At 38.5% G+C, this 13,054-nt stretch overlaps 2 protein-coding genes across 9 annotated transcripts in view; one reads left to right on the forward strand and one right to left on the reverse strand.

The window, feature by feature from the left end:
* Window positions 1-13,054, forward strand: part of CDH18 (cadherin 18) — a 1,344,136-nt gene that overhangs the window by 747,533 nt on the left and 583,549 nt on the right. The window lies entirely within an intron of this gene.
* Window positions 1-13,054, reverse strand: part of DDC (dopa decarboxylase) — a 73,401-nt gene that overhangs the window by 41,599 nt on the left and 18,748 nt on the right. For all 3 annotated transcript variants that reach the window (XM_015653303.2, XM_015653309.2, XM_033512142.1), the window contains exons 2-4: window positions 9,372-9,608; window positions 2,509-2,622; window positions 1,731-1,850 (exon numbers count right to left, since the gene is read on the reverse strand). In XM_015653303.2, the coding sequence (XP_015508789.1) occupies window positions 1,731-1,850; window positions 2,509-2,622; window positions 9,372-9,572 (435 nt within the window). In that variant the 5' untranslated portion in view covers window positions 9,573-9,608. The remainder of the gene's footprint in view (window positions 1-1,730; window positions 1,851-2,508; window positions 2,623-9,371; window positions 9,609-13,054) is intronic.

Below are 13,054 nucleotides of genomic sequence, written 5' to 3' on the forward strand. Positions count from 1 at the left end.
AAGGATGATGATACCTTTACTTTTACCACAGGCAAACAAAGGTTGCCATGGCAAGCAGACTCAAGAGGTTGAGGAAATATCAGCAAGAGCTGAGTTCATGTCCACCAGAGCTCTGAAACTGAAATTTTCTTTTATCTTTTGCCATTTTGAAGTGTCATCCTGCACACAACAACAAAGTGCTTCATATTGACATAGACTTTCAAATGTAATTAAGAGGCAATTTTCACAGGCTCAGTTTAACGCAATAGCACAATAATTACTTGGCATTTAGGAACAGAATGACTGGCACTTTCACGTTGCCTTTGCCTCACGCTCTCTAGCTTGGATCATTATTGTTTCAAGGGCAAAACAAGAAGATTTGCAGCCCAAATGACTGCATCATAAGCTGGAACACAGCTCGCTTTTGATTCTGGAAATGACCAGTTTCTGATGAAAATTATGGGCAATCCAGCACTGTCAGCCCAGAGGGGCAATATTTCCTGCTGGTAACAATCAGGCATAATTACTTGCTTTAACTGGTACGAAATAGATTCTGCTACGATGCATGAGAGAAGTTTGATTTCTTGAACATAAAGCCCTCCCTAGCATTTGTAATGATAAGGATACTAACAGAGCAAGCAACTAACAGAGCAAGCGTCTAAGAAAGCAACAGCCTTTGGGTTAAATTCATTCTTGCCTGGGAAGATGTTGGGAAGAATTCATTGGAATACACTGTAGGCATTTGCAGCTAAGATCAAAGAAAGAAGCCCCCAGTTTTAGCATCTAAATCAGATGTATATTAGATGCCTGTCTTAGAATAAAATGGACTGTGCCCTGGCCTCCAATGACCAGACTCCAGAGATTATCATAGGAGCACAGAAAAATTATTTAAATTTTGATCTTCTTCATAGAAGAAATCTACTTTAGATAAATAGCTGTAACCAGAGTTGTATTTGCAGAATGACCATGTGCTAGTGTAACCATGGCTAACAAACAATAGAGCGCTATTATGCATGCAAGATTGCCCATTGGTAATATATTCATTATTATTCAGGTTATCTGTTCAGACATTGTAGGTTTCATTCACCAGTCAACATCAGAGTCTGGGGACTTTTTTCTAGTTTGGATATGCAGTGTAGTTTCAAAATTGTTTTATCTACTGATAGAACTGCTTAAGTTCACATTTTAAGTAGCTCTTCATTTTATTATAATATTCTGATATTTCCCCTTTTTATATAAGAAAAAGTAATTTCAACCTCTTTGGCAAAAATCAATAGACTTTCTACCACATTCTGCTATTTCTATTTATCAAAGTTTATCTCCCATGTTCTGTGGAAACTGAAATAAACAATTAAACGTTAAAAAGGTAGACTTCTAACCTCAGCTATGAAACATTGCTGCATACAGTTGCTAAGTATGGGTTCAGTTCACTGAGTAACAAGTTAAAGTCTCCATTCTACACAATTCTGATTTGAATTTTAAGCCCAAATTTTAAATTGAACTACTAACAATTCTTCACTGAGAAGTGTTTTAGAAATCAGCTACTCTAAAAACCAAAAGCATTACTTTCATGAATGATCCTGCCTGCTTTTAGACATTCTCACAGACCATCAGTCCTTCTGGAAATATGAAAGGAACCCTTGTGGCAGAAAAAAAAAAAAAAATCCTTCATTAGTGTCCTAGTATAAAGACTTTACAAAATCATGATTTCACAAACTCAATCCATATTCATTTTTCATGTCCCCTCTTACCTGAATGACTCCTCCACCTTTGCCATCCTTCCCAGCTAAAAACTCTTCAGGCAAATTAACCATCTTCCCTAGCCAATCCAGCATGACAGTCTCCAGCTCTGTGCAAGCTGGACTTGCAGCCTGTGTTGAAAAACAGAGCAGAGGGAATAATCTCACTAGACCATGAAGAGAAATCAGATCTACCAGAGCAAAAATAATTCTCTCTCTCTTTCTCGTGCTATAAAGGAAGAGACTAGATAACTAATGCTACCAGCCAAGTTAGGGACCTGAAGACTGTTTTGTGTAGTTTCTAACACTTACTAAAAAAATGTCAAAACAGGCCTTACATAGAACCATGACTATAAAATGTCAAAGCCAGGATTTGCATCTTGCATATTTTTTTCAACATCAAATACCAGCCTCTTTTGAGAAGAGAATATCTCATATGAATGTGGGGGTTTTAAGAACATTTTCCATTTATCCAGATGAAAAGAGAAATAACAAGAATGGGTGATAAACAATAGTCATAACTGGATTACCAGTATGTTTTCACTGCTATCACTAGTTCTAAATGTTGGCGATTTTTCAAGAGCAAAACTTGTATGAGGAAATAGCCTTTTATTCCTGGAATTATTCACAGTGTCTATGTGAAAACCCTTAATTAATCAAGGAACTTTACCCACAAAAACACTCCTGTGACTTCACTGCTATTAATCAATAATTTCATTGCAGAATGTTACTGAAATGCTTAAATCTTGGCAAGGTGAAGCACCATTACCATGCACCAGAGTAAACTCACCCAAGAGAAGCCCACACATCCTATTCCACCACACAACATATCTGCAAGAAGAGCTGGGAAGGAAGAGGCTGCAGGGAAGTAGGCAAAAAAATACGGACTGTGCCAGTGAGTCACCTGTATTAAGGAGAAAATAGTTATTTTTAAGTAATACAGGAAGCAGAAACAAACTGTCACTAAATTATAAAAGGTTAGAGCTTAGGACAATCCAACAGTTTTTGACTAGCTGGCTGTAACACATGATCCCATTTTTTAGAAAAACTTACCTCATTTTTTTCATTATTTTTATCTATCCTTTACTCAAAATAAAAATAAGTAAGTTCTCACCCCAACCCCCTAACAGTTCCAAAATCAGAGTTCTCCATTTGCCTTCCTAGAAGACAAGAATTCCGTCGGTCATGGCAGCCTGAGTTTCTGTGCAGGATGCTGTACTTGAGCCTCTACCATCAGGGACTCTGGTATTTGGTTTTTCCATCTCTGTTATGCAACTGAGATAGGAAGAGTGTCTTCAGTGCAGCAGAGGTCCACAGAACTCTAATGCCTACACACTCATGTTGTTTGTTAATTCCCTGGCATTGAATCTGACCAAAAAGCTCCTCACCACAAAACGAAACAACCCATCCCAGTATTCAATACCTTCTGTAGAAAATTAAACTCTCATCTCCCTTTAACAAGTTGTGATTTACATACAATTCCACTTTGTATGAACTAATATGCAAGAACAACATAGTAACTGCAAAAGTGGTAGTCAATTGCCTTGCCCAAGCAATATTTAAAATTATCTTATGTAACATCCAAGCAATTTTAAGGATCTGTGAGATATTTGATAGTGTTCCACAATTCCAGTCTAATAAAATTTGAAAGCAAGAAATGCACAGACACACAGCAGTGTTCAGTGGAAATAATGTGAGATGTTTTGCAAAAACAGCTTTAACATTCAAGGTAAAAGGCAAGTTTTTGAAAAATGCTTCCAGAGCCATAAACAAGAATTCACCAGACCTATGTAAGATTCTTTTTATGGCTGGAAATCCAGAGGCTATTGAGTTACTGAAGGCTAGCCTTTTCCTACATGATTTTGTTCCCTTTTTAATACTGGAATTTTTCTGTTACAGCTGAAGGATAGTAAGAATATACATTCTCTCTTGCCTGAGTTCCATGTTTCTGTGCTGTTTTGTTCTGCATTCCGACCTCTGATGAATTTTAGCTTTTACACTCCTCTCTCCCAGTCTGTGATAAGGTTTCTGGTTCTGGAGTTAACTTAAGGATTGCTGTACCACACTGTTCTGCATGCTGCAAATAATGCCTTTCTTTTCTCTTCTAACCTGCCTTATGCCAACAACCAGCTCTTCTTTAAGGTATGTGGTCCATGCCAAGGGGAAACTGTCTTAACTCTTGACAGAGTGAATCAGGTATCACTTTCCCTGCTGCAGTGAACCAATTTCAAACGTCCCCATCTTTTTCACATGAAAATATCTCCTATCCATTACAATTTTCCACTGTCTAAACTAGCCCTTTACCTGCTATGCTCAAGATTTCATTTTTACTGGTCACTATGTTGAAATCTGACAAATCAGTTATCTAAAGACAAATCACTGTGAAGCTTTTCAACTGTACCTCGTATTTGGTCAGGATATCTTTCTCTGCTGTAACAGTTTTAGAGCATTTGCGGCAAATACCTTCCTTCACAAATCAGAAAAAAAAAAAGCCCGGGGACATGGTTCTTTACAGCAAAACAGTAAAATTCAGGAAGCAGTGGTCCCTGATAGGATCCACGTGCACAGACTTTCACTGATGTCCATAATGAGCCAGAGCTGCCACTGTTCATCTCCCAGCTCTAATCCTCTGTGATCTGTAAGACTTGTGACATCCATCTTGGGTTAATCAAGTTAAACTGACTGATTGCTGGGAGCCATTTGCTTGATGAAACACAGCAGATCCCAGCTGCACCACTCACACAAAGTGAAAAAGCTAAAAGCCCTGGGGCAAATGCAGCTGTGCTTCTTCCTTCTGCCTCCCCTTTTCCTGTCCCTTGAAGCAGCTGTAAAATTATCTTTTTTCACCATGTTGGAAGATACACTTAGTCTTAGGCAAAGAGTCTGACATAATTGATGCCTGGTTCTTTTTAGCCCTCTGCTGATAAATAATGATATACAAATGTCTTGGGTTCACTCTAATTACCACTATAGCGCTTCTCAGAGACATTCTGTTTCCAAGATTTCTTACAAGGATGTCTTTCTCTGGCTTGCTTAGTCTAAGCAATAGTCTACCTTTACCACACACTGAAGATCAGTACTTCAGCTGAAAGTTCACAGATTAATGAATCCAATGTGAGGAAAATTAGCATCTTGAGTACTGCCATTCCAAGTTACAACTACACTTCATCATTTCTGGCTCTAAAAACTAAGCTTTTATAAAAAAAAAGCTCTATAAAAGAACACAAAGGTAATCTGAGAGAGAAAGGCAGCTCTGATATTTTTACATGCAGATCCTTTCCATGTTGTCTGCCTGCTGTGGAGATCAGAGTTCTGCAGTTATTCCCTCTGTCTCTGTTAGAATCAGGAACCTAGTGCCATTACTGTCATCATTTGGTGGACTGCCCTTTGAAGGCCTACCTTGTATTTCACAATAAGTGCCCATAAAGAAGTTTCACTTCTCATGAATGCTTTTCTCCTACAGAGCAAAGACAGCAATAGATCCTGCATTATTATTGCTTCACACAATTAATTGATCCCTACTTTTCTGAAGGAACACCATTTTCATACCATTAGTCATACAATAAGTAGCAAATATCTGAACACAACTAATAGAGTGAAGGTGTCAGCATGAATGAAACAAGAATCACTTATGGGCCACCAACAACTTACAGGCAAAACAAGGTTTTATGATATATCGTATTACTTACTCTTTCTGAAAAAGCCCTCTCTGAAGTTCTCAATTTATAAAATGGATATAAGTCATTCCCCGCTGAAATAGTGGGAAAATGCTATAGATGAAAAACACTAGATGTACTTCTAAATGTTAGTCTTGTCAGGAAAAACATGGGAAGAAGATTAAGGGAAAATATAACCTGAACAATCAGGGCAAAAATATCTCTGCAGATAAACTGGCTGGATAACCTGGTAAGAAGAGCTTTAAACTAGGAATGATGAGGGAAGGAGAGGAAAACCCACAATCAAGGGACGAAGATGAACCAAGCTGGCAAGCAAAGGGTGAAGGGTAACATGGACATGAGAGAACTCAAGAAGAAACTAAGGCTAAAGCAGAATGATCCCCAGTGTATCCACATTAATTAGGAGGTGCTGAGAGGGCAGCATTAGGGCAGGGGCAGGACAGAGGAGCTCAGACAGAGGAGCTCTCACATTTTTTCTGAGAAATCAAGACGAACAGGTGCCTCTCTGAAGCACCTGTTAGTTGTGGTAAAATACATGAGGAACAAACAGGAGGAAACAGAAGGCAGTGTGCAGGTACAGGGCTGTGATTCACTGGGATCACAGAAATCCTGCCTATGGGATCGCTCGCATGACTGAAGTGCTGCAGCAGATTAGGACAGGCTCTTCTGGAAGATCAGACAAGGAAGGAAGGCAGAGGAGTGATCTTTGTGCAGTATATGTGCAAGATAATGGCAGGAATGCACTGGCCTCTGCCCAATAATAGACAATGAACCAGTGAAGAACTTTTGAGTCTGGTGAAGATATTAAAATAGGCAACATTTGGGCGGGAGGGGGGCATCTGCTACAAACCACCTGATCAGAAGAAGCACATGATTGCAGCATTCAGACAGCTGGAAGAAACCTCATGTTCACAGGTCATAGTCCTCACATCTGCTGGACAGACAACACAGCAGGACACAATCAGCCCATGAAGGTTCTGAAGTGCATTGATAATTACCTAACATGGGAAACTGTGGAGGAACTGATGAAAATGTGGGACCTGGTGTGGGACTGCGCATTTACCAACAAGAAAGAACTGGTGAAGGCAGTGCCCTGGGCTGCAGCCAAAGCAGCGTGAACAGCTGGGGAAAGGAGGGGATTCTCCCCCTCTTCTCCATTCTGGTGAGACCCCACCTGGACTGCTGTGTCCAGCTCTAGGATCCCCAGTATAAGGGAGGACACTGACTGATTGGAACGAGTCCAGAGGAGGGTTATCAAGATGATCAGAGGAATGGAGCACCTCTCTGGTGAGGAAAGGCTGAGAGAATTGGGATTGCCCAGCCTGGAAAAGAGAAGGCTTTGGGGTGATCTAACTGTGGCCTTCCAGTACCTAAAGGGAGCCTACAAGAAAGATGGAGAGAGACTTTTTGCAAGGGCATGTAGTGATAAGACATGAGGGAATGATTTTAAACTGAGAGTAGGTTTAGATTTACATGTTTGAAAAAAAATTCTTTAGTGTGAGGGTGGTGAGGCACTGGAACAACTACTCAGGGAGGTTGTGAGTGCTCCATCCTTGGAAGTGTTCAAGGCTGTGTCAGATGGAGAAAGAATGAGAAAGGGCAGTACCGTTTAAGATCTTCATTAAATACCTGGACAATGGGATAGACTGCACCCTCAGCAGTGCTGCAGATGGCATAAAACTGGGAGGAGTGTTTGTTTTATACACTGTATGGTCATGCTGAAATTCAAAGGCACCTTAACTGCCTGCAGAAATGGGCCAACAGGAATCCCATGAAGTTTACCAAAGAAATGCAAAACCTGTACCTGATGAGGAATAATCCCTTGCCCCAGTACAGAGCAAGGATCAACTGGCTGGCAAGCAGCTCAGAAGAAATGGACCTGGGGATCCTGGTGGCCGAGCTGAACATGATCCAGCAATGTGCCCTGGCAGCAAACACTGGGACCCAAGAGCATCCGGGGCCATGGTAACAGAACTGCTGCTAGAAGGTGAAAAGAGTTGATTGTTCCCTTTTATGCAACACTGGTAAGGCCACACCTGGAATGCCACATCCAGTTCTGGGTTTTGCAGTACAAAGAATAAAGACATGGTCATATGGGAGCAATACCAATGAAACACCATGGAGGATGACTAATTACTGCATCTGTCATGTGACAAGTGTCTGAAAGAGCTGGGGTTGTTCAGCCCATAGGAAACTGAGGGGGTACCTTGTTAATGTGTATGAACACCTCATGGGAAGGTGTATGGAAGATGAAGCCAGATTCTTCTCAGAAATACCCAGTGACAAGACATGTGCACAAACTGAAATAGAAAAAAATCCACTTAAAAATAAGAAAAAGCTTTTTTATTGTGAGGGTGATCCAACTTTGTAACAGGACAGCAGAGTTCATGCATGGAGATATTCAGTGACCAGCTGGACACAGTCCTGAACAACCTGCTCTAGCTGACTCAGCTTTGAGCAGAGAAGATGAACTAAATGATCTCAAGATACCATCCAGTCTCTACTATACATGACCTCGTGGTTCTGTGCCCATGTGAGTCTTCAGAACTGAGTATAAGCAACATGGGTAGAATCAGAGTTACTATAAGGACTGGGATTTACATTGTACTCTTTGTGTCACTAACATTTCACACCAATGGAAAAATTTAGGATAGAACAATTTTTCTTCAGAATATATAACTTTGTAAAAGTAAATTTGTTTGCAGGGCACAGAAATATCAAGAAAAAGTCAATTTAGTTAAGAGAGAACATGACATGCTAATGATATAATTGGAATTCACTTGTCTCACTTTCTACTATCAAATGATTCATCTCTTACTTTTTAATACGTTATTATTTTATTGAAAGTTCTCAAATTCAAAGTGTTTTCTACTTCACAGACACTACTATTTTCCTCCAATGAAAAAGAAAAGGCAATTATATCTGTGAGCAGCAATTAAAGTATTTGCATGTGTTGGACATAATTCTCTTATTTAACCTGCATTGATTTAATTCTCTTGGATTTAAGACTTCATCCACAAACTTTTGAGAAGAGTGCAGAGGTTTCAACTGACTTCAGTGGAGCTTTTGCTAAAAGTACAGCAGGGCTAGCTCCAAGGAAAACAAGATAAAATCATATTGAATATCAAATATTTATATTGGTCAATGAAAAGGAATTGGTATTATAGCACCCTGACTAAGCCATTTTTATTGTGATGTCCACTCTCATCACAATCACATCACCTAGCTGCATCTAGAGAAGAAATCCAAAGTGTTTATTAGAAAGATCCAAAGGAGAGATTCCTCATTAATTTTTACTAATAATTCAGTCCTCTTCAAACTACTCAGAGGCCTTAGGAGACAAGCACATATTTAAAATAAAAACAAGTGGAAAAACATGAAAATTCAGGCCTGAAGAAATGTCAGATGCTTTTTTCTGTATTGTCTGTCCAATACAAGGGCTATTATGCAAGGACTAATATTTAGGCAGTGGCCATCTGCCTCAAAAGCTACGAGAGGTAGTTGACATTTAGGAGAGTAAGTCAACAGAACATGTATTGGGCAGAATCCTTTCTAGTCAACTCTCTAATAAAAAGAAGTCTCCTACGAGAATTTTAACATTTAAAGATCAGCTTGAAGAAACATTTTGGCACAGAAGACTAATAAAAATACTATTTTGTAAAATATTTACTGTTATATGAAAGTAGTAAAAATATCACATGAAACTGAAAGTTATGAAGTTTTGCCTTAACCAGTTCAAGGGAGGAAAGGGAATTATTTTCAAAAGTAAACCATGAAAGAAGCAAAAGAATGATTTGATTATTTCTAGGAAGAATGGGAAACATTAGTTAGATTAGATTCAACATGTAAAGCTGACTCCTGCCTTCTAGAAGTTAATCAGTGTGAGTACTTATGTTGGTAAACCCACACTTTGTTTAAGGTGTTTGAAAACCTAAATGCAGTATTGAACATTGCACTACAGTTCCATTTTTCTTACCCCTGGCATAATGATCTTCTCAATGTCTTTAAAGACATCCTCAAAGCTCTCAGGATCCTGGGGTGCACACTGTGCAATGAGGGGCCGTAGATATCCTGGTTCCACATCTGGGAATACCTGTCGTTTCTCTATCTTCTCCAGGTAGTCTGCAACATAGTCCACCATCTCCTTCCCTCTCTTGCGGAATTCTGCAGCATCCATGAGTATCAGAGTTTAGGGCTTATTCTCAGAAAAGCACTTTAACAGAAAGAGAAAAAATAGTCATTTTTGACAGAAATTTTTACTGGTTTTAAACCTGTTATTCATATGATTTATAGGAAGACTCATATGGCCATGATATGATTAGATTAGATTAATACAGACAGACAATAAGTTTAGCAAAGGAGAACAGTAGAAGCACATTGATGAAGATTTAAAAATTACAGATTTATTTCCTACAGCTGCTGGTTGACACAAGGATGTAGCCCTATTAAGTGGCACATTAATCAGCTCCCTCTTGCCTTATAGAGAAGAAGTATAAGAAAATAGCCTGCTGTGTGTCTCTATTATAATCTGTAATAATAAGCTATAATAACCACAGTTATCACAGTGATCCACTGTGCTGCCCTGTCATTTTATCTGCTTCTTGACTCCTGTCTTGCCTCAAGATTTAGCTTTTACTCTTCCTCTACTATGTAGATAACAGCATGTAAATGCACATGCTGTTATCTACAAAATTTTGCTTCTTAGTGAGTTTTCAAAAAGAATTCACTTCAAGTTGATCTGTACTGTGTTTTGTAGGAGAATGTGAGGAAGGTCTGTCTGGGGCTATTTCCAAGATGATGGGCTGCAGCTACAGGTATCCTACCTGAGATAGGAAGACTGTGTGAGCACACCCACAGTGATACACAGAGCTGAGATGTTCAGCTTTGAGTTCACTTTCAAAGTGCTCTGCAAATATAAATTCATGGTATTACTGTGCCTGCTCCCACCACCCTGGCCCACCCAATTTTATTACTCTATGTAGCTATGCATTTTGAGTACTCAGTGAGTATATGACTGGAACTTTTTATTCACTGAGTATCAAAAAAGTGTCCCAGAGTCTTTATACACTCAGATTGAGCAATACTGTTCCTTGGAATCCAGTCAGAAGATTGGCAAGAAGATTGGCAAGAGGAAAAAGGATACTCACTGCTGGTCTCAAGAACTATTATGCTTACTTCACACACCTGTAGATCTTCACTTTGTAAGAAAATAATTATATTAAGCACAATGTATTAGATAATTAGGAGAAAATTTTTCAGATATCAAGTATTTGTGATAAGGATTTCTAACCGAGGATATCATTTAGAGAAAAGGGAACCTCCTTGTCTTTATTACATTTGAATTAGTACTGTAAAATCACAAAAGAAAGATATAATTAATAAGCACTGTCTTAGAGACATCTCTGCTGCTACAAACAGAGGATCTGGGATTTGTGTGGAACAGCTGCTGCTGCTACTTAAGAAGGCAGGTGCTTCACGAAACACTTTAAAGAGCACAGTAGGGACCTGCAGAGTAGGGACCTCTAGATCCCCAGTGATGCATGTTCTTGTTGCTATTTTACTAGAGTTTTAGTATTCTCTTTCATCATCATGCAAGTGTTTATTTGGCTCTGTCTATACCTTTCATAAAGGGGTATTATGACCTTTCTCATATCTTGCCACTAAGTTGCTGGAAATACATTACCAGTGGTCATTACAGTCCTTAGAATGTGCAGTGGGCAGCTTTTTGTGTTACCTCCCTTTTGAAAAGCTGTGTTTAAGGAAGTAGTTTTGTTTCTACACCTTTATAATCAAGATGATTCAATTTCTTCCCTACCCCCTAAATTTTATGTGCATTTTCATTTAACACATCTTTGATCGTTCTTCAAAATAGCAATGAAGCCCTAAAGAACTTTCATGAGGTGATCTGTTATTTTTTTCCTCTGGTTTCAGAGAAAAAAGCTGTGAAAAAAAGAATTTAACACACAACTCACAAATTAGTGGGAAATGCCTGAGACTGAACTATCTCAGAACGTGAGGACTGGTGTTTCCAGTACTGCTGTTGGTCACCACTGTGCTGCAGTTATTCTTACAGAATAACTGTTCGGTATCTCATTTTACATCTGTGGTTCCAGTGAATCCCAAGTACAGCATCAAGACAGGTAAGAGTAGCACTGTGTAAGAGCATCACTCTACTACTCTCTAGCTTTACTTTGTAGTTTTCAAATAAAAAGGACCACTTAACATAAAAACTCCTGTGGATCACATGGTCTTTTCCTAAAATACAAATCAAATGGCACAAATTAAGCTCATAACAGCTCACAAACACACAGAAAATAAATAATTTACTTCACTGGAAAAAAAAAAAAAAAAATTTACTTTTCCATATTACCAGAACATACATGGTATGTTTCATAGCTTGTCACCATTTTTCCATGACCTGATTTTTTTTTTTACCTGAAATTTGTAGTACAAGTAACATTTATATCATCTTGTTGCTACACACTAGGCTGATATAATTTATTGTTATTTTTATTATTAGAAGTTTAGACGAAGTTCTTTTTGAATATCAGGATACGCAAATAAAATATTGTATCTAAGTATCAGATACACATTCTGTGGTTTTAGTCTATTGTTATTGAACTCAATTTGACAAAATACATATCTTGTATAATCACTAGGATCTTGCTTATTATTGGCTGACTTTACCTCTTCCCAAGAATGGGAGGCTCACTGGCTCATCCTAGCATTGTTTTGGCTGAACTGCTTCTGCCATAAATCATTATTGCAATAGCAAAATTCAGCTAAAGAATTGAATTACAGGGGAAACCCACTGTTTTGCATGGAAGAAGTAACTGGACCAGGAAGTTTAAACATTAAGAACTGAAGGTTGAGCCTTTCATCTCAAAGGTGTTACAGTGGTTGCAGTGTTATAAATTGATAAAGTAGTATTTACTTAACCTTTAATACTCTTACAATTCAGTTTGATGCAGTGAAGTATGTCAAACTGCTTCAGTCTGAAGCAAAGTATTTAACTCTTCCTTCCTCCAAAGACAATACCAAAAAATGTAAAATCTACTTTTTTTCTATTAATGAATCTTCCTAAAAGTTCTTCCCTGAAAATTCCATACCTACAGGGGAACTGTGAAAGCATACTCCTTGCAGGAACACAGTGGCCATCCTTTTCACCTCCTATTTTATATCTGTTCTTCTGTGAGTGACAAGACCCACTTACACTTTCATCCCTATTTTTATTCTCTTCCTGAACTGTTCACTATAGATCTCACTTCATCTGCTTGGAAGTACTACTTGCTATGGAAGCCATGTCCAGCAGATAATTGCAATACTCCCTAGTGAGTACTATCCAAATTCAAATTACTTCACTTCTTCACCAGTACAGAATATTACTACCTCTTGCATGCACACAAAACTCATGTACAATGCAACAACACAATGCATAGGGAGAGACCTTCCCACTATGCCAGTATATTTTAAAAATATAGAGATTTTTCTAAGAAGAAAAATACTTCAGACAACTCAGGCCCTAGGGTTTAAAATGAAAATACTGTTTGAGAGCATCCGTATTTTCTGAAGGGATGAGCATTACAGTCTGCATGCACTCAAATATCCACTTAACTTGAATGAACTTAAATTCCAAAATAATGCAAGCAAAAACTAAAT

Source organism: Parus major, chromosome 2 (assembly GCF_001522545.3).
Source record: "Parus major isolate Abel chromosome 2, Parus_major1.1, whole genome shotgun sequence".
Taxonomy (NCBI): Eukaryota; Metazoa; Chordata; class Aves; order Passeriformes; family Paridae; genus Parus; species Parus major.